At 52.7% G+C, this 21805-nt stretch overlaps 1 protein-coding gene across 2 annotated transcripts in view; it reads left to right on the top strand.

Moving 5' to 3' along the window:
- BIN3 (bridging integrator 3) overlaps positions 1-21805 on the top strand; it is a 48162-nt gene that overhangs the window by 1797 nt on the left and 24560 nt on the right. Inside the window, exons 2-4 of one of the 2 annotated variants that reach the window (XM_074164152.1) lie at positions 10209-10257; positions 18289-18329; positions 18962-19023. In XM_074164152.1, the coding sequence (XP_074020253.1) occupies positions 10209-10257; positions 18289-18329; positions 18962-19023 (152 nt within the window). Of the gene's footprint in view, positions 1-10208; positions 10258-18288; positions 18330-18961; positions 19024-21805 lie in introns of those variants that run through there. The other variant, XM_074164153.1, reaches the window with a different exon arrangement.

Genomic DNA, 21805 nt, shown 5'->3' with positions numbered 1-21805 from the left:
GGCTGCTTTCGGAAAACTCCGGCCAGTGGAAGAGCTCTGCTCCGCTCTCCTGGTCCGGGAGGGGCCTTGGAGCCAAAAGTGTAAGAAATAAATATTCCCTTCACACAATGGATGTGGAATAATTCGGTTGCAGGGTGACAACGCTTCCCCTCTGCGCTTTCCAGCGTCCGTCCGGCCACGCTGCTCTTGGGGATGGTGGCTTATGGCATCTGGTGGCTTCTCTGTGGCTTTTTGCTGAGAGATTGAGTGTTTTCGCCTTTTGCCGGGGAGGAATAAAAGGTCATTGCCGGAAGGAACTGGGGAGGACACGACTTGATATTCTGCTGAAATCTGAGTCTCCTCTTTCTTCCCCAGCAGCGTCAGTCCCTCGGCGTGTCGTGGCTCCGCTTACGCGCGGACGCGAGGGGCTGGGACCCGGCAGCGCGTCGGAGACACAATCGCTCTCAGTTCGGCTTGGCCGGCCCTGCCAACCCTCCAGGCTGATCATTCCCACCCCGCATGAATCGCCTTATTCACGGGGTGGGGGTTCCAAAGTTCAGGACCAGGCCCGGCGTGACGTCCTCCTGGCCGCCGCAGCGAGAGGTTACGCTCCCGCCGGCCGTCACAAATGCCGGGGTCGTGCCCTGCTCCTCAAAACGTCACAGCAAACGGCGTGTCCGGCCCCGATGCTGCTGCTCCGCCGTCCCTGCCGAGGCAGCCAGCTTTGTTCCAGCCCGGCAGGGCGGGAGGTTGCTTTGTGCAGCAGATCCTGTTTGTTTAATTTGCACGTGCGTCTTTCTCTCCGGCAACGGGCATCGTTAAACACGGGATATTGATTAAAAACCCTAAAACCCTTTTTTTTTTGTTTTTTTTTTTGTTGTTTTTGTTTTAGGGGTCGGCTCCCACAGCCGCTCAAGGGGATGGAGCTTCGTCCTCAGATCGTGCTGGGGAGTCTCAGCCTCCAGTTTTGCTTCTGTACGCTCGTTACCTTAATGAATTTTTTGCGAAGGCCTGTGCGAGATGAAAGGGCCACGAGGCTGTTTGCAGGCGGGATGGGAGACGCCTGGTTGAATTTTGTCTGAATTAATTCTTTGCTTTTTCTTGCTCTTTGCGAGCGCTTGATGGGTAGGAGCTCCCTGCGCCCGCGTCGGGGCTGGGAACAGCGATGCCCGTTGAACCAAAACGTCTCTCCAGAGGGCAAAACGTAACCCGCTGGTGACAGAGGCTGGATTAAACCCCCAAAATTCCCGACTCCTGCACCTCGGCAACTAGGCAGTGCTGTCTTTCTAGGCTAACCTTTATTTAGAGCAGGAGTAGGCTTGTTTTGGGAAACAGCCTCGCACGGATGGATGAGATGTTTGCTAAATCTCGGCGGCTTCCTCTAGGTTTCGGTGCTGTGGATGGGGGTCTCTCGACCGTGTCCGCATCCCCGTCTTCCTCACCGCTCCCCCACAGCCATGCGGTTTTGGGGGAGAGACGGGAAAACACTCCAGCGATTACCTTCCCCATCGTTCCTTTTAAAAAAAATAAAGAGAAATAGAGTGATGGATTTTACCGTATCGTCACCCTCAATTGCTGCGTCTAATTTATGACCGTCTAAAAGATATTTTTTTAAGGTTCATGGAACCTCCTAAAACTGAATGTTGTTGCAGCTCGTAACCAGGCTCCCAAATTCCTCCTCTTTTGGTTTCCCCAGCTCCTGCGGGTGATTTTTCCGAGCGGGAAAGGGGGTTTTAGGAGCGTGACAGCTCGTTTTCCGAGTGCTGCCTCTCGGCACCGCTGCAACAGCTGGTATTTACTGGGAAAAAAAAAATATGTTAAGCAAATGTTGATAGTGAGGCAGTGCGAAGCACGTGTTTTTCGTGTTGCACCGCGGCGTGTTATTGGTCTGCCCGGGGGGGGTTGCCGATGCCGGACTGCTAAACCATATGCCTCTTGGCAGGGAGCTCTCGCTAAGTGGACTGAGGAGCTGGCATCGATGGCAAGTCGGGAGTGGAACTGTCTGGTTGTGCGATGTTTAACTCCCCAGATCTCGATCAGATGCCATCCAAGGTTGACGCGAAGGTGTTTTCTGAAATATTTGGGGAGGGAGGTGAGGAAGAGGAGCTGCCTGCCTCAAAAAGGGTGGTCTCTGCCTGGATTTATGCCTGTTAGAAAGGGATGGGGAGGAACTGTTTGCTTGTGCGATGTTTAACTCCCCAGATCTTTATCATACGCCATCCAGAGTTGGCACGAAGGTGTTTCCCGAAATATTTGGGGAGGGAGGTGAGGAAGAGGAGCTGCCTGTCTCAAAAGGACAGTCGCTGGCTGGATTTATGCCTGTTAGAAAGGGACATGGAGAGCGCGGGGAGGTGGCAGGCATAGCTGGGTTGGAGCGTAAGAGGAGGTTTTGGGTGGTTATTCATTTTGTTTTCCCTGTTTTGGAGCCGTGCTGTGACCACGCTGGGCAGGTGCGACGCAAAACACAAGACCGAGGCGCCCGTTTTCTTTCCAGTGAATCAATATTGATATTTTTTTTTCCCGTGCCCAAAATCCCAGTCCCGTGGTGGTTAATGGCAACACTTCCCCCCTTCTCTCCGGCTTTCGACGATACCGGGAGATGTGGAGACGAGCGCGGGATAAAATTAGATGGGATGAAGCAACTGGATACCAAAGCGGTGAGCTCCCAAATGGCATGTAGCACCCATGGAAGGCGTTTTGCACATCCCAAAGGTATTATCACGGCGAAACCGAAACGCTGCCGTGCCCTCCTGCCAACCGGGCACCGCCGGCACCTCGGGTCCCGGAATGGGAGACGGCAGCGCCCGGTGCGGTCCTCGGAGCGCGATTAGCACGTGGTTATTCCTTAATTATTATTATTTATTTTTTTTCCGCCTTCTTTGTACAGGTAGCTAAAAAACAGTGTTATAGTTGAGCCACAACCGTGTTTCACAACCGTGCTTAAAATGGATATTTTTGTAGCATAGTCAGGGCCTAAAACAGCCTTGCAAAATTCTGCTCGCCCACGCGCCTGGCGTGAGTAATTTTCTTTTGATGGGTGAGTAAAATATCATTATTTTTTTCATGCTCATCTTGGAATGGGTGGGAGAGTAGATTCTGACATTATTTTTTTGATTTGCTTTTTAACACTGACACCGCGCTTTGGCTCCGTGCGAGCTGCGGAGATCCGAGCGGCCCCTGCTCCCAAGAGCTCACCGGCTGCGGGCGCCCCTCGGCCGCCCGACTCCAGGACGGTGCCTAAACCAACATAAAATGGGTGTTTCCATCTTTTTTTTTTTTTTCCCCTGGAAAAAAGGCTCGCCGTGGCATCCGTCTGGGGCTCAATGCCTACGAGTTCATAGGGATGAGGTTGAAAAGCAAGGTGGGGTGGATGAGTTTATATCCGAGGGACCGTATCTCCCTGCCCCTCGCCGCCCCCGTGACCTCCCCTCTCCTCTCCACCGAAGAGAAAACCCAAACCAGAATTTGGCGCAGACTCTCCCTCGACATAAGCTGTTTGTGATCCGTTTGAATCATTTTCTTTCTTTTTTTTTTTTTTTTTTTTCCTTTTTTTATTATTTTTTTTTGGTGCCTTCGCGCTGTGTTTGGAGCGGTTGCTATGAGTTCCTGCGAGGCGGGGGGGGGGGGGGGTTGGGGGGGGGGAAACCGGGGTGGGACGGTGCATGCGGTTTCCATGGACACCGTGTAGTACAGCGAGGCATCCGGAGCGATGCTCGAGATTCCTGTCTAAACCCAGCGGCTGCCTTCGTGCCTTTCTCACCTGGGCAGGGCCGGGATCCACTCCCCCTCCCGACACTGGGATGATCCACACAGCCACAGATTTCCAGGCTTTTGCCATTTTTTTTAGGAAGCCCAAAGTTGTTAGACCCGTGGTCCAGGTGCTCAGGGCCGGTTTGCACATGCGCGGTGCGTCTCCTCGGGCTCTTCATCACTTGTTAGGACTGAGGAACGTTAATGAGATAATTACTCCCGCTTCAGCACCTACTCATGGTGGTCGCAGCCCCCCCTGGGGCTTCCAGGGTGCCCTGGTTTTCCTGTATCTCATCACGGAAAGCTTCTCGATAACGGTAGTGAGAAAGTGGAAGTTGTTACCTCCACGATCGCATCCTTGGATGCTCCCGACCTTCCTCTTGATGTTTGCAGGAAGGCTTTGATTTTCCCGTGACTGGGCACGTCTCCTGGCTCCAAATACACCTCGAGCCGAGTTCTGTCCCAATGCGGGATCCTGGCACAGCCCGGGAGAAGGGAAGCACTGGCCACCGAGCAGAGCAGAGTTTGGGGAAAGGCCCCCCAGTCTCACAGGGGGGCATTTCTGGGATGGCTTAGGGCCGGTTTTTGACTTCACGGAGGAATAGGCATCAATGGATGGTTTTATAGAAGCCCTCGGCTTTGGAAAAACCGGCCTTGATGGGTTGGGATCGCCCCTTGCAGAAGGCAGAGAGAGATTTCTTTCCGGTGAAAGAATTGAGATTTTTGGTGGAAATTGAAGGAGTGAAAAGCTCTGGCGGAAATCCAGGCGGGGCTGGCTTGCTGGCACTCGGGGTTTGGATGGGAAAAACAAAAAACAAAACAAAACCCTGAAACTTTCCACGGGAAGCGGGCACTTTTCACAAAACAGGGGTTTAGTTGGCGGTCTGAGGGTGGTGGTGGATAAAAACCAGTCGTTACCACCAGTTCAAACCACCGTTAGACCAGTGGGTCCCTGGAAAATGTCGCCCATGTCACCACGGCCTGGGGCAGAAATAGTGATTTTGATGGTGCGAGGTTTCAGCATCACTTTTCCTAAGTGTCTGGGTAATTAACTTCCGAAAGTTAATTTGCACATCGCCCCGTCTCAGCTCTCCCTGTCCCTTCCCTTGCGTGCTGCCTGTCTGTCCGTCTGTCTGTCCATCCTTCCTTCCTTCCCCAGCCCCTGGTTCGGCAGCGAGCGGCTCGGCTCGGCATCCCCGGGGCCAGCTGCGGGTGAAAATGCTTCGTGCTCATCCCTCGAAGGGTCTTCTGGGGCCTGATTAGGGGTTGCAAAGTGACGTTCTACCATGTCCGACGGGGAAAAGGGTCTCATCCACCCGTTATTTATCCCCCCCCGAACGCCAGCCGAGCCCCCCAGCCTGGGATGGTGCCAAGGTTTGATGTCCTGCTCCCTCCAACGCGGCAAAAGGACCATCGCCTCCCCAAATTAGCCATGATTTAATCTGATTCACGCTGGCAAATTCCTGCGTGCCTTCGTTTCAGGGGACTGGCGGAGAGTGGGAGGGGGGAAGCTTCATGTTTTAAACTCCAACTCCCCGCAGACCTCATCGAGCTATATTTTCCCCCTTCCCCTCCTCTCCCTTGCCTGCGAGGTTTGTTTGCAACTCTCCTGTGCATCCAGAGGAGAATTAGCCGCTTTGGTGTGTGGCCCTGGGTTTGCACATGGAAAAGCCAAGTAAATATATGACATTGCTGGGGAAACTTCAGAGAAAATTAGCCACAGCTTCTCCCACCTTCCCCTCCCTGGGGTTCCTGAGCATCCCCGAGTAGAAGCTTGCAGGATTCTCTCCACCCACACTTTTTTTTTTTTTTTTCCCCTACTTTAAGCAATTCCCACCCCCTCCCTGCAGTTTTTCACCCTCCTCCCTCCCAGCTGAACCCCACCGCTTTCCCAAACTCCCGGTGACCTCCCCGGGGGGAAGCGGGGAAGGATTTGGATGGCTGGTACGGGGGGGCCGGGGACCGGGATGCTCCCCCCAAACCCCCGCGTTCCCCGGGGTGGGAAGGCTCCGGCTGTGACTCAGCGCTCGCGCTCTTCAGGAACGGGATTTCAAGGGATTTCACACCCCAAACACAACCCCAGCTTTCTCTCGCTCAGCAGAAATGAGAGATAAAAAAAAAAAAAAAAAAAAAAAGCACCAATTCTGGTTTTTCTTCAGTGTAAATACAGCTTTTAGGGTAAAGGTGATAACCGTGCCACGCTGGCGATCCAAAAGCTACCGACCCACCTCTCGCCAATTTATTTGCCTTATGCCCATCGTATGTTTTCTAAACAGGATAAAACCACCCATAAACGCCTCCTTAATTTTTTTCAGCAAATGGTTGTAACGTCGCTATATCAGGCACGTGTCGTCCCCCCCACCCCGTTTCGCCGACTCACGGAGGGGCAAAAATTCTCGGTGCCGTGAATCGCCGCCGCGTTCCGAAGCGCGAGGTGCATCCGTTTATTTGAAAAGCTCGGATAAGATCCCGACCTCTCCTCCTTTTTTCCTTCCTTACTGCTTTTGTTCCTGCTTCTGCGTCGTTTTTTTTATCCCCCCCCTCGCAGAACCATATTAAAAAAGGCAAAGATTCAGCAACTGGGAAGATTGTCTCAAATTGTAAAGTAGCAGCAACAACAAAAAAAATATAAATAAATTGGTGTAGAGATATTACTTGCACGGGGTTATTTTTTAGAGGTTTTACCGAGACAGACATAATTAGCCAACTGGCATCACGATGCTAATAGAGATATTTACTGCTTCAAAGTAGATCTGCAGCGTTGTGAAGTGCTCCAGTGACTTTCTTTTGTTCTGGAAGAAAGTAACTGGGATTTTATTTTTTTTTTTTTTCTCCTTTTCCCCCTCTGTGATGGAGCAGAGATTGGGATGGGATGGGATGGGATGGGACCCCCCCAGCTGCCTTCCCCTTGGCTGCTGCCACCACGGTGGTACCCAACCGATTCACGCCTTTGCCCTGCCCATTCCCCACATCCCTCTTTTATTACCAGAATTCCCTTGATTTAACCCAATTTTCCAGTGAGTGACGGTCGGGATTGCTTCTCTGAATAATCCGCGTCGGTGGGGTTGGCCAGACAAGGAAGAGGGGAACTTTGTGTGCAGGTAATGCTTTAATCACCCTTTTAATTGTGCTGACCCTCTAGGAACCAGCCTAACTCCAGCCTGAACCCTGTGCTTGCCCCCGCGCTGCCGGAGGTTGCCCAGTAGCCACCATGGCTTGGGCAAGCTGTTTTTTCTTGGGGTAACTCACTCCCCTGGGTAAAAACGGCATCTTTTTCCCCTCCTTCCACCGCGATAGGTTGATGCCATCACTTCCAAAAACATCCAGTGACGGCACCTGGCTGCGGACGGGACAGCCTGTGCCTGCGAGAGTGAGGGATGTGCCTCATTTTAGTTTATATTTGTAAGAAAACACAAAGAAAAAACCCTTATTTTTTTCTGCTTTCTTCCTGTAAGGCACCACACACCCGGTTATTGACAGGGTAATTATATACCAGAGGATTGTTTGTTTATAAAAGAAGTGTGATTCACGGCTGCCGGGCCTGCCAAAGGAGCTGGAAAGGGTTAACAACCTAAAATTATATTGGTCCCACCGAAGACCCATAAACAGGAAGTTCTCCAGAAAAAAAAATAAATTAAAATTTAAATTTAAACCTGGTGACTCAGGTTGGCCCGTGCTCCTGGAGCCGCTCAGGAGGTAGGGACGGGGTTGCAGCCCCAGTTTATTACCGGTGGCTTAATTACACCGTTGGTTTGAAAACAGCGGTGAAGATGGGCAGGAGGGGACCGGGTTGGTGGATAATCTTGGTTTTGCTTCGGCTGGGTGGATGGCGAGTCCCTTCCTGGCAAGGACTTTCTCCCATCACGTGGCATTGCTCATATTTACAGAATCACAGAATGATATGGGGTTGGAAGGGACCTCTGGAGATCATCTAGTCCAACCCCCTGCCAGAGCAGGTCCACCCAGAGCAGGTCCCACAGGAACGTGTCCAGGTGGTGTTTGAATGTCTCTAGAGAAGGAGACCCCACCACCTCTCTGGGCAGCCTCTTCCACGGCTCTGCCACCCTCAAAGGAAAAAAGTTCTTCCTCGTGTTTAGGTGGAACTTCTTATGTTCAAGTTTGTGCCCATTCCCTCTTGTCCTGTCCCTGGGCACCACTGGAAAAAGACTGGCCCCATCCTCCTGACACCCACCCTTTCAGTATTTATAGGTGTTGATCAGATCCCCCCTCAGTCTTCTCTTCTCCAGACTAAAAAGCCCCAAGTCCCTCACCCTTTCCTCATCAGAGAGATGCTCCAGACCCCTCATCATCTTTTAGCCCTCTGCTGGACCCTCTCCAGCAGTTCCCTGTCCTTCTGGAACTGGGGAACCCAGAACTGGACCCAGTGCTCCAGACGTGGCCTCCCCAGGGCAGAGCAGAGGGGCAGGATGACCTCCCTCCACCTGCTGGTCACACTCTTCCTGATGCCCCCCCAGGATGCCACTGGCCTTCTTGGCCACCAGGGCACATTGTCGGCTCATGGGCATCCTGTTGTCCCCCAGGACTCCCAGGTCTTTCTCCTCAGAGCTGCTCTCCAGCAGGTCACCCCCAACCTGTCCTGGTGGGGGGGCTTATTCCTCCCCAGGTGCAGCACCCTACACTTACCCTGGTTGAATTTCATCAGGTTCCTCTCTGCCCAACTCTCCAGCCTGTCCAGGTCTCGCTGGATGGTGGCACACAGCCATTTATACAGCAATAAATCAGTAATGGTCGCTTTTTTTCACCTTCTGGCCTTTAAAACCTACCATTCGTCCAACTTTTTGAGAGTCGGTGGTCAAATCTGATTTTCTGCAGGGGATCCTGTAAGTAAAGAAAGGGAGAATCAACCATGCATTTGCTGCCTGGCAGCGAGACCGGAGCCCTAAAATCCATCTTTTTAGCTTAGAATTTGAATAATGGCATGGGAATTTGGAGTGGTCTAAGAGGGGACTTGGGGACCTTCCCAGGTATGGATTTGGGATGGGATGCTGAGCTATAGGTGAGGCCTCTCTGGGGAAGAAAATACCTGTATTTCATTATCGGCCCCATTTTTTCTTGTTAGGTAAAAAAGCGCTGCTTGGTTAAAGCATCACATCCCCAAATCTCCCAACGTGCTGCTTGGTTTTCTATAGAAAAACCTTGGGGGATTTGGGGATGAGATGCTTTAACCAAGCAGCACCTCTTTAAATTAATGAAATACCTGGAAAACAGCAGTTGAATTCCTAGATTATTATTCTAGATAGTGGTTTTTTTTTTTTTTTTTAAAAAAATCCAATTATTTCCAGGTCCTTAACATATGTGGTGGAATTTCTTTTCACCTCACTCTTCACCTTTGAGCTGAGCTCGCGTGGCGGGGGCCGGAGGGCGGGGGGGAATCATTCAGGTAACCCAGATTTTACTAGCGACCAGATTTAAAAGATTTTAAGAATGAATTCTGCTGGCAGGTGAGTCGCTCCTACAGCTGTTGTATCACAGCAATCCTTTGAAGCAGCTCGCAGCTCCAGACACTCGGCTTGTTACTTTTTTTAATATCCTCTTTCTAAATATTTACAGGGTTTGTTATTTATTTATTTATTTTTCCACCACCACCCCCCCCCACACCTTCTCCTCCCCTTTGGATTTGTTTTTAAACATCGTGTGTTCTTCAGGCATTTCTTATTTGCCTTGGTTGGGAGGGTGGGGAGTGGGGCAGGTGGAGGTGGGGGCGTCCAGGGTGGGAAAACCTGCTCTTGAGGGGGGGGAAACAGCTCATGGAGGGGGAAGAATGGCTCTTGGGGGGGGAAAAATGGCTCTCAGAGGGGGAAAATGGCTCTCGGAGGGGGAAAACTGGTTCTGGGAGGGGGGGAAAATGGCTCTCGGAGTGGGGAAACAGCTCTTGGAGGGGGAAGAATGGCTCTTGGAGGGGGGAAAACGGCTCTTGGAGGTGGAAAAATGGTTCTCGGGGGGGGAAAATGGCTCTTGGAGGGGGGAAACTGGTTTTTGGATGGGTGAAGACCTATCTCAGAGGGGGGGAAACTGGTTCTGAGAGGGGGGAAACGGCTTTTGGAGGGGGGAAAACAGCTATTGGAGGGGGAAAACGGCTCTCGGGGGGGGGGCAGGAAATTGCCCTCAGGGGGAGGAAATGGCTCTTGAAGGTGGAAAAATGGCTCTTGGAGGGGGGAAACGTCTCTCAGAGGGGGAAATGGCTCTTGGAGAGGGAAAACCAGTTTTCAGTGGGGGAAAACTGGCTCTCGGAGGGGGGAAACGTCTCTTGGAGGGGGGGAAACATCTCTCGGAGGGGGGGAAACGGCTCCTGGAGGGGGGGAAATGGCTCCTGGAGGGGTAACACGCTGCACAAAAAGGGGTGCTTCGGCCCCACACCACCCCTGCTCACCCCAAAACCCCATCCTCGAGGAGGGGGCCGGACCGTTCAATGCCGGCACCGCTTGGCTCACGCCCTTCCCTCTTCCTCTCTTTTCCAGGATACCGTTCAAGATCGGGCAGCCCAAGAAACAGATTGTACCCAAGACAGTGAGTAAACCAGTTTTTTTTTGTTTTTTTTTTTTTTTTTTTCCCCTGCGCGTCCACCCCACCCCCCTCTTTTTTTTTTATTTTTTTTTTTTTTAGCTCCCAGCCTTTGATCATGTGGCTGATGAGTCAAACCGGCACTTTTTTGACTCGTCCCATTTTGCGAGCGGGGCCGCGTGCGCGCGCGCGTGGGAGGGCGATGGGAGCGAGCAGAACCTGTTGCCGCCTGTGACCAGCGCCGGGTTCCTCGTGCGGGGAGCGAGGGAGAGCCCCCAACCGGGGAGAGTATTTTGGGTTGGGATCCGTTTTTTGTTTTTTTTTTTCTTTTTTTCTTCTTTTTTTTTGGGGCTGGGGGGGGGAGTGGAATGGGTGAGGGGAAGAGCTCTTTTGGTCTGGCACAGTTTTCCTCGGAGATGGCTGAACGGGCTTCCTTCCTTCCTTCCTTCTTTCAGCAATGGCTTGTTTGTTCATCCTTTCTGAGCAGATGGAGGAGGAGGAGTGGTTCAGATCGCTGAATATAACTGTTTCCAAAGAAAGGCTTATAAGCTGAGATGCTTAGTGCTCGGGCGTGAATTAATTTGTGCTGCACAGCATTTGCTTTAAAAGCAAATTAAAAAAGCATTTTGTATTCTCGGGTCTTTGCGACTCCTATCCCAAGTGCTGTTGCTTGCAGCTGGCTGTGGTATTTTCCCTTCTGAAGCAGATGGTCCTCGCCTTTGTCCCGTGCGAAAAAAAGCTGGTGGGGACCTCACAGTAGCTATTCCCTTGAAAATTAACCTCTGTACCTGCTCTAAAATAAATGCCCCCGCAGCGAGCGCCGTTGGGACTTTGTCTCTCTAACGGCGTCGGTGACCTAATCCCTCCAACAGACTAACATCTCTGATCCTTCCTCTCCGGGACACTCAGGGCGGCTAATTCCTCGGGATGCGTGGGCACTCCTGTTGACGGGGGTTTCTCCTCGGGACATGACATTTTCCCCTGGAGGCGAAGGGCTAATTCCACCACTCCCCTCGTGGCTTGATTGTCATGTTTTATTTTAAAGGATTTGGTAAGTTGTCTGCTGCCGTCGAGCAGCAATTTTCTGTAACGGCTCCAAACTGTCAGTACAAAATTTAAGCCAGGCAGGCGATGGAGACGAGGGTTGAGAAAATCCTTCAGTGGGTTTTGCATCTTCTCAGCTGCCCTTTTTTCCAGCTGGCGGAAGGCGCTGCTGCCTGCGGTTCCCCAGGCAAGGTCCCCTTCAGGTCTTCGCACCCATTCCCTTTCCATTCGGGACACCCCACCTTCCATTTTCTCCATGAGATTTTGCCTCCCGTCCTCTTTTCCCGGTGTTTCCAGCACCAGTGTCCTTCCAGGCTCTTGCAGGAACCAACTGCTCTGCAGCTCTGGGTGTCTTGGCCGGCTTTCTTGGCCGTCTCCATCCCACCCGTTCTCACATCCAAGTTGACTCTATTTTCTCTCTTGCCAGCGCTTGCCGATTTCCCTCTGCTCCTGCAGCCTTTGGTGTTGCTAGAGGTTTGTCCGAAAGGCCTCTTCTCCCCCGTGCTGTGCTCCCTAGCCTCTGAAATCAGCTGTCCCTGAGCCGTAGCAGGAGCTTGGGCTCCCTGCAGAGGAACGGTTCCACCTTGGAGAGCTTGTCTTCCCCTGAGCTGCCGGGATGTGCTGTTCTGAGGCAGTTGGCAGGCATTGCTTTTATATATATATATGTGTGTGTGTGTGTATTAAATAGAACAGCTCAGAATATCCGGCAGGCAGAGGTTCATTCAGCAGTACAAGCATTTCCAGGCCTTTTCCCTTTCCTTCTTCCCTTCCTTGTTCCTTTCCTTCCTTTTCCCTTCCTTTTCCCTTCCTTTTCCCTTCCTTTTCCCTTCCTTTTCCCTTCCTTTTCCCTTCCTTTTCCCTTCCTTTTCCCTTCCTTTTCCCTTCCTTTTCCCTTCCTTTTCCCTTCCTTTTCCCTTCCTTTTCCCTTCCTTTTCCCTTCCTTTTCCCTTCCCCCTCTTCCTCAGCTCCCCCAAGGAGAACAAGTAGTTTTTGTGTCAACAACTCAGTAGCTCAGAGTCAGATGCCGGTTTTTAAACAGTTTCCACTTGCCGTGTGTTGATGATGATGATGATGATGATGATGATGCTCTCCAGGCAGCAGATACATGGAAAGCAGAAAACAGGAAGCCCAAAATCTTTGCAAACCTCACAGTAAGTGTAAAATGCGGCTCTTCAAAGGAGAACAAACGGCAGGAAACCACTGATCTCCCCTGGGAGCGAGGCGTTCAGCGTCGGGGTGTGGAAGCCTTGGGGCTGCTTTGTAGCTTTTAGTGAGCTCCAGGCCCCAAAACTTTACCCTCCCGGTTGCTGAGACGCACCATCTGTGCGGGCTTTTGGGAAGGGGGGGAGCAGCCGAGGTCTGTGATATTCCAGATGTTGGCCTCTGGAGCCCGCCGCAGGAAGCGGGAAGGTGTGGCATCTCCAAGGGCCGCATCCCGAGCCCATCGGAAGGGAAGTGGTTGCGGGTAGAGGATCTCCCACTCGCAGAGATTGGACCACAAAAGAGGAGGGAGGGGAAAAAAAAAAGCAAAGCATTTGTTAAAATCGAACTTATTTGGCTCTCCAAGGAGGGGGGTAACTGGAGTGCAGGAGAGGGGAGAATCGCTTTGCTGAGGGAGGTTTCTCTCCCCAGCCAGCCTTTTTTTCCTGTTCTCGATGAAAAGATGCTGGGGCTGGTGTCAAATCTAGGCCGGCAGTAGTCCTGAAAAGCAATTTGCCTCGGCTGCAGAGGGAATTAGTCATGACTCCCTGTGCCCACTCGCTTCTGATCCTTTGAAGAAGGGCATGGTGTCAGCCACAGTTTAGCTCTTCAGGTAGAAGGAAACCCCCGTAGAAAATATCGGCTGGTGAACTGAAGTGATCTCCCGCCCCCCAGACGTGCCTCTGCTTTGTTTCCACCTTAACCTGGGCAAATCCAATTCCAGACGGCGTAATCTCTCCCCTCCTCTTCCCTGAAAAGAGCATCTGTCACCGGGCTGGCCGAGAGGCCAGGAGCTGGGTGGGAGGATCTAATGCCCAGAGAAGGACCTGCTGTCAGCGGAGCCGCGGAGGACACCGTAACACAGCCCAATTAAACTAATGCCCAGTGATAGGAGTTAAACCTGTTAGAATTATATCTCTCTGCAGAATGTTTATTGCGCCGACGATGAAGCCTCTTAGGGCGGAGATGTTCTTCTCTCCCCCAGGACAATGTCGGTCCCAGCAGAGGTTACGCTGGAACCAGGGCTGTCTCCCCAGCTCTCCTGCAGCTCCAGCTCGCTGAAGTTCACCCACGTCACCCTGAGGTTGTACCTTGCTCTTCACCAGGGCTTGGCTTATCTGAGCCGGCAGGTAGCCAGGGAGAAGAGCCGGCCACGCGTCCCCACGGGGCGCAGAGCCGGGTTGGAAGCTGGAGGAAGCCATCCAGCTCCCATTCCCTCTTGGGACAAGGACAGTGCACAGCCCTTGAGGGGTCACCCGGGTTTTACCCCTTCCTCCCTCTCTCCCTGCCTGCCTGGGCTGACTCAGAAGGCTCTCGCCTTCCTCCTCCTCCTCCTCCTCCTCCTCCTTGCTGGCTAACCTTGGGTGAGTCAGCTTGGCAGGGAGCGGAGACCTGAGCTGCGGCCCCGCGCCGCCCGCCAAACCTCCCTGCCCTGACTCATCCCGGCAGCTCTGTCTTCCCCAGGGATGTCGGATGGAGGAGCTCCGTGAGCGGGAGGATTCCACTCCAGCTGCCGGCCCTCAACGCCTTTCCATGGGGCTCCACCAGCGACCTGGAAATCCCCAAATAACGGAGTCAATGGCACAGAAACGGTGGGGTGAGATACAGTGAGGCCAGATAAATGATTTTACTCATTTTCCCTCTCTTCCTTCGATCTTGAGGGGGACGTAACCGGTCTCTGCGGTTCGGAGGTGCATCCCCCGTGCCACTTAAGCAGCCTTTCTTGACATTTTCTCACTAGACGGTGATTTGGAGAGCTCGCTGGGTGGTGGAATCCATAAAATCCCAGCTACACCTGGACTCTGCAGCCTTGTTTTGGCTCCGGCCTCCGTCACCGGACGCAGAGCGAATATTCACCCACGTTACTCGCCTCGAATCTCTTGCTTGACGGGGTGGCAAAAGCTCAGCAGAAGTTCCAGGTTATAGCAGAATTTCTAGCCTAATTATATGGGTTTCTTGTATTTTTTTGGAGAGGAGGGAGGAGGAAGCGTACGCTTTCCTCTTTTTTCCCAAGACCCACGAAGAGGCTGAGACCACTGGAACATGTAGAAATCAGCTAGTCCTCCTCCAGGAAAAGAAATTAACCTCAGGGGAATAAGAAGGTTCATCACAGTCCCTTATTTCCATCTCTTTGTAGTGTTGGCTTTGGTCTTGCTTCGTTGCCTTGTAACCATGGTGTCGATTATGATATTGCCCTTAAAGCAGGAGGGATGTTATCGCAGGTGGAAGGCCCAGTGTTTGCAAACAAAAATAACTGGGGTGAGAAAGGAAGAACGTCGTTTTTCTTTCAATGCTTTTAAGAACTCGTCGTTCTCTATGTAGATTTAAATAAAAACCCGGAGAGGAGCAATCTTGCATTAACCAGCCCGTATGCCTAGAAGAAAAAGCGTTCCATACAGAAACACGTTTTGATTTAGAGGTTTTCAGAGAGGCTGCAGAGAAGTGGGATTATTTTAATATTACGGAAACTTCCCTTCGGGATATTGTAATTTTCTTGCCTGTACTTCTCGTTCTCGTTACTCTTAACGTGATAATCCTATCCATAGCCTTTTGCTGTGAGTGTCAGGTACGGGTGGCCATCGGTGGGAGCGGGAATTACTGTGTGCCCTGCAAAACGTGCTTGGCTTCCTCTCCGCTTGTCCTCCTCGCACCGGTCGCTGCCGCCTGTAAATCGACACGGTGGGAGCATCTGAGAGTGGATTTTCTCCATCTACTGCATGGGGGACCCTGGTCCTCACTTCTTGTGCTGCGTCTCCGGGCTCTGGCGATGCCAACGGGAGCAGCGATTGACTGGGAGGGCCTCCAGCAGCCGGCGATGACTGGTAGCCAGTTGCTCCCGTGGGCGTGAAAAATAAGAGCAATCCTTGGGCAGCTGCCTCGGCACGGATGGCACTGGAGACATGAATCAGGCTGGAGAGCTGCCTCCTAGATTCACCTCCGTCACACGTAGAAAGCGCACAGGATAATTGGGGTTGAGGGTTTCGGGGAAGGTGGGAACCCTGGAAGATGATCAGAGGGCCATGGAGATGCTGGGAGGGCTGGAGCCCCTCTGCTGGGAGGACAGGCTGAGAGAGTTGGGGGGGTTCAGCCTGGAGAAGAGAAGGCTCCGGGGAAACCTTGGAGCCCCTTCCAGTCCCTCAAGAGGCTCCAGGAAAGCTGGGGAGGGACTCTTGATGAGGGAGGGGAGCCCTAGGAGGAGGGGGAAGGGTTTGACAGTGAAAGAGGGGAGATGGAGCTGAGATGTGGGGAAGAAGTTCTTTGCTGTGAGGGTGGTGAGAGCCTGGCCCAGGTTGCCCAGAGAAGCTGTGGCTGCCCCATCCCTGGAGGGGTTCAAGGCCAGGTTGGAGGGGGCTTGGAGCAACGTGGTCTGGTGGGAGGTGTCCCTGCCCAGGGCAGGGGGTGGCACTGGATGGTCTTTAAAGGTCCCTTCCAACCCAAACCATTCTGTGATTCTCTGAGAGAAGAGAGCCTCCCGAACCTAGAGCGGGCTGGAGCCAGGAGAAGGGTTCCACCAGCCTTCAAAGGACATATTTTTGAGCTGTGCCCGAGCCTCTCTGGTTTGCAACCAAAACAATTCACACATAAGGCATATAAATAGAGTGCAATACTCCCTGGTTATTTTAGCAGCCGGAACAGCCATAGAAATCGAGGGTGATTTTTTTTTTTTTTTTTTTTTTTTTTTACTATGTGCTGGTTACCTGACCTCCAGGCACCAGCTGCTGCGGATTTCTGCAGAACTGCGAACCGGGCAGAAGCCGTGTGAGCTGCCCCCACACTGCTCCATGTCTCCAGCGACCATTTTTAGCAGTGCGAAAGGGAGTCAGAGCTGGGCAGAGGGTGGTTTTTTTTTTTATAGGGGGGTGGGGGGTGAGGCAGCACGTGTCTCCCCCGGATGGTGGGAGCTGATGGTGTGGACAGCTGGGGATGGGGCTGAGACTCGGCACTCTCATTGCGCCCGTCGCTGTTTGCCCTCGAATCGGGGTTCAAATGTGCCTGAAAGTGCAAATCGAAAAGATATTTAGGAAAGATATTTAGTTGACCATGAGGCAGCAATGTGACCTGGTGGCCAAGAAGGCCAATGGTCTCCTGGACTGGCCACCAGATCAGGGAGGTCATCCTCTCCCTCTGCTCTGCCCTGGGGAGGCCACGGGAGCACTGGGACCAGTTCCGGGCTCCCCAGTTCAAGAAGGACAGGGAACTGCTGGAGAGGGTACAGCAGAGGGCTACAAAGATGATCAAGGGACTGGAGCATCTCTCTTAGGAGGAAAGGCTGAGGGACTTGGGGCTTTTTAGTCTGGAGAACAGAAGACTGAGGGGGGATCTCTTCAATGCTGAGCAATAGCTAAAGGGTGGGGGGCAAGAGGATGGGGCCAGACTCTTCCCAGTGGTGCCCAGGGACAGGACAAGGGGCAACGGGCAGAAACTGGGACACGGGAAATTCCATCTCAACATGAGGAGGAACTTCTTTCCTGTGAGGGTGGCAGAGCCCTGGAAGAGGCTGCCCAGAGAGGTGGTGGGGTCTCCTTCTCTGGAGACATTCAAACCCACCTGGACACGTTCCTGTGGGACCTGCTCTGGGTGGCCCTGCTCTGGCAGCGGGTTGGACTAAATGATCTCCAGAGGTCCCTTCCAACCCCATTTCATTCTGTGATTCTGTGAAAAGGAGGTTTCAAGGAAACCAGGATTACTGCGCTCCGTCTTACAATACTGTGTTCTCCGTAGCGATTTTGATTGAAAAGCAACTGTCCCTCTTCAGCCTCCTGGTTTCACCTAACGCTGTCGCGTCGAGCCTGGGTTTGAAATCCCGAGGACAGCGTGAAGATTTGGAACGAACCTTTGGATCCTTCTCGTCCTGGCTGCTCGCAAGGCTTCGCGTTTCCTTAATTGCGTGGTAGCTTGACAACACGAAATGAACCCGGTTTTGATCCCATGACAACAAAAGCGCATGTGTTTACTCTTGGCCGGTCAATTGAAATCCGTTCGCTGATTTGGTCGGCGAGGTGTGGAAGGAATGTTTTAAGTGTGTGTTAAAACCCAGTCAGCATGGAAGGAAAGTTCCTTAAAATATCTCGTGTATCGCTGGAGATTTGCTGCCAGATAGCAAGTAGGAGGAAGCAGTCATTGATGTAGCAGCGGGAGAAGGCTGTTCTTTAGCTCTGAGCTCTTCGCCAGCGCAGGTTTCTCCACCCTTCGCGAGGTGCCACAGTCCGTTTGGACATGGAGCACTTGCAGGAATGAGGAGAGTATGGAGGGGGCGAATAATATTGAGATGGAGGGCTCAGTAGGGTGCAAAACCCCCTATTAAGGGGGTGAAAAACCCCATCCTGTTGAGGATGGGGAAGGAGAGGGCGGTTGGGTGGGGGTCTGGCAGCCAGCCATGGGCAGAGCCACCGCGGGGAGAAGGAGAAGCCTCTGGAAGAGGCTCGGGAAGAGAAAATTCGTCCCCCGCCGGCAGCGAGCTGAGCTGTGGGCACCCACATCGCTGCGTGCTAAAGTTGCGATCTCTCTGCTTTTAAGGCATTCCCATTTACTCCTTCGCCTTTCCAATTCATGTGCTGGAGAAGACATCCTTGGAATGAGCTGACGCAGTTGGTGGCAGTGTCTTTTGCTCGGAGAGAGGCTGAAATTAAAAAAAAAAAAACAAAAAACCCACCCAAGACTTCATTTCCTTTGGAAGCGTAACTCCCATTATAGCTGCAGCTCGTCCTTCCCTGCCTTCACGTAGGCATTTCCCGAGGACAGGTTTCCCTGCCGCTGTGGCTTTGAACTGATTTCCATCTCTTCTTTCCACAGGTGGAGAGAGACTTTGAAAGGGAATATGGAAAGCTTCAGCAGTGAGTATCACCCACACCGGTAAAACAGGACCGGTAACATACTTCTCCGTTGTGCCCTCTTATTGCATCTTCCCAGGAAATTTTAGCCAGTCTTGCTCTTCCCAGCAAATCACCCGCTGCCCTGTAATTTTGAATTCTTCAGAGTTTCTCTGGGTGTTCAAAGGTGTCCTAAGAAGTATTTGCAGTGGGGCTGAGGTTTGCAGATTAGGGCAGCTCGGAAGTAGAGAGTGTTAAAATTGCCAGAAAATCGGGGGGTGTGGGGGGTGTGCGTCACCGAAACAGCTTAACACCCCTGAGGACAAATAGTGGTTTTACCCCACCGAGGGTGTCCCAGAAGCTCACATTTATCATCTGGAAGCATTTGGCTTTCCCGTTTGTGGCAAGTGGGAGGATTTAAGATAATACGTGACTTTGGAATAAGAGATTACCAACCCAAAAAGGTTGAAAAACCCATCTGAAAACAACCCCAAAAGGCTGGGCAGCGCTGAACTTCACAGAGCCTTGCCTGGATATTTTTAACTCCCAACAGAAGCCAGCATATTCAGCCCGTAAATGATTTGTTGCACGTTATGAGACACTTCGCTTTGTTTCTTTCCAAGATTCAGACTTTGCCTTGTTCTTCCATCTTTCAGATTGGAAGATCAGACCAAAAAACTTCAGAAGGATATGAAGAAAAGCACAGATGCAGACTTGGGTATGTGACTGGAAGGATACGTAGACTGTGAACTTGGCCACAAAGAGACGAAAGTGACTTTCTCAAGATCACATGAGTAATCTGTGACAAGTCTGGAAAACAAATCTAGATCTCAGTCCCACTCAGTTTGCTTAGTTACAAGGCCATCTGCATGAGGGCTGCCGAGCGGTATCTCAGCCCAGGGAACAGAAAGTATGTTATGGGCTTAATCCCCCGTCTCTTGAGCTGCTCCTCGTTGTGTGGCCTTGGACAAGTCACTCTCTTTTCTTTTCCTCCCTTTCTGCAGCCGCAAAAGAGGAGTAATTATTCCAGTTCTCGCTTTAGAGCGGTCTCCAGCTGACCCTTTTGTGTTGAGCCGCGCACATTCGCCTCCTTCAGTCGAGGGCACCTTACGGTGTCTGAAGCCAAAGGAGGGTGGGATGAGGCTTTGGGGGGGGCTGTCTGTAGAGCCCCATGTAGGTGTTTCACTCCCAAAGTGCTGACCCAGCAGCTCTCATCCAGCAATTCTGCTCCCTTCCCTTTGGTGGCTGCTCGGTTTGGTGGCAGTGGGCGATGGAGGAAGCGATAAAGGAGTCACCTCTGCACGTGCTGGGTGACATCTGTCCTTCGGGTGTCCCCTCCCAAGGTACGGCACCCCCTGCTCGCTCCGTTCATCACTTTTCTGGTATAAAAACCAGTGTGACCGCCCCATTCATAGCTTCTCCAGTAGGGAAACTGGTGCGACCGCACCGCGTGGTGAGAGGAGAAGACGGAGCGATGGGGAGAAGTGGATTCGGTGGGTGCCTGGTTATCGAATCGAGCAGAAACATGCTGTTTTAAACACAGATGGGGTGGGTTTTTTTTTTTCACTCAGCATGTGCTTTGTAGTCCCTCTGTTTGTACCGGGCCCCCACAGCTCCCGAGCCAAGGCAGATGCACCAGCGCAAACAGGTGTGGGTTGAACTGGTCCAACGCTCATCCCGTGGGAGTTGGGTTCAGAGGGGGGCAGAGGAGTGGGAAGGAGCCCCACCGGGCCCTCCGCCAGCGGCAGGGCTGTCAAATTTGGGGAGGGCTTCCCGTGTTTCCAGGCTCTCACCTGCGTGTATGTGTGTGTGCATGTTCGGATATTGCCATTGCCAGGCAGAAACGCGGATCCCGGCTCTTCCCTGCCCTCTCCCACCCTTCCCAGAACTTTGCTGGCACCAGCCTGTGCTCGCACTGGGAGAGCGGTGGGAAAGGCACTGGTAACCCCTGCCAGGACTCCTTTCCAGGGTGAAAACTGCCCTTTCTGGGGACTTTGGTCATTGTCAGGGATCCTTGGTAAGTTTTTCCTTGTTAAGGATTCCCCTCCCCTCCCTTGCAGTGGGCGTTGTTTATATGGAGCATTTCAAGTCCCAGAGGAGCTGTGGGAGGACTTTCTTTTTCCGTTCTGCTACATGGCAGAGTCACAAATGAGCCTTGGCCAGCTCCAGGAAGATCTGATTTCTCATTTAAAGGCATGAAATCATGAGTGTAAGGGAAGGTTTTTGAACGTGGTCTGGTGAGGGATGGCTGAAGGAAAAGGAGATGGATGAGATGAGATCAGATCAGCCGACATCCAGCCCCTGTATCCGACCAGGATGGGGATGTATCAGCGTCGTTGTGTCTTCCTGAGCTTTTTATTCCTTCCCTTGTACCTCTGTGCCGAGGGGGTTGATTATTCACTGCCTGCAAACACTCCCTGGCAAACTGGACCTGGTGGCTCCAGTCTCCACCTTCTGCCAAAAAAAGACTGGGAAAAGGCGAGACCGATTCCTCGCTGTAGGAAAATGTTCCTGCGAGGCTCGACCGCTGCCCTGCCAGAGGCAGCAGCGCTCTCTGTGCTGTGCCGAAAGATCCCCAACCCCCTTCCCCACCCTCTTTCCAAACAAAATAGGATTTTAAGGGTGTTCTTTAGTCGGAGACAAAAGCTCTCCTTTGGAAATGAGATGCAGGTGACACTCAGGATCCTGGTGTCTCAGTTTTGCTCTGTGGAGTGTGCCTGGCTCTCCTCCACTACGTTTATTGTGATGCAAACAAGCAGGGACTCCCTAAAGTCACCTCCTTTAATTGGAGTCATGTCCCACACCCTTTATGTGCAGTACAGACCCTCCTGAAGCCCACCCCAAGGGGAAGGCGATGCTCTCTCCTCTATTCTTTTCTTCCCTTCCCTTCCCTTCCCTTCCCTTCCCTTCCCTTCCCTTCCCTTCCCTTCCCTTCCCTTCCCTTCCCTTCCCTTCCCTTCCCTTCCCTTCCCTTCCCTTCCCTTCCCTTCCCTTCCCTTCCCTTCCCTTCCCTTCCCTTCCCTTCCCTTCCCTTCCCTTCCCTTCCCTTCCCTTCCCTTCCCTTCCCTTCCCTTCCCTTCCCTTCCCTTCCCTTCCCTTCCCTTCCCTCTCCCTCTCCCTCTCCCTCTCCCTCTCCCTCTCCCTCTCCCTCTCCCTCTCCCTCTCCCTCTCCCTCTCCCTCTCCCTCTCCCTCTCCCTCTCCTCCTTTCTCCATCTCGTTCTCTCCTCGTCCCTCTCCTCTCTTCTCCCTTTCCCTCTCCTCTCCCACCCCAGCAATGTCCCAGTTGAGTGTGAAGATGGGGCTCCCCACCGAGCACATGAAGGTGGGACCAGGGGATGCCCCCACCGAGGTCCCGTCTCTCTGCACACCGTGGGGGTCTGCACCCTCCTGGGGTCTGCAGAGTTGCCCTGGGAGAGCAGAGCCCACCCCGGCTGCTCTCTCAGAGCTCTGCAGGTGAGGGGGAAGCACTTTACCCAAAATCTGGCTGAACGTGGTGGAA

Source organism: Numenius arquata, chromosome 26 (genome assembly GCF_964106895.1).
Source record: "Numenius arquata chromosome 26, bNumArq3.hap1.1, whole genome shotgun sequence".
NCBI lineage: Eukaryota > Metazoa > Chordata > Aves > Charadriiformes > Scolopacidae > Numenius > Numenius arquata.
Note: the sequence above shows the minus strand (reverse complement) of the source record. Positions and strands in the feature narration are given on the sequence as shown.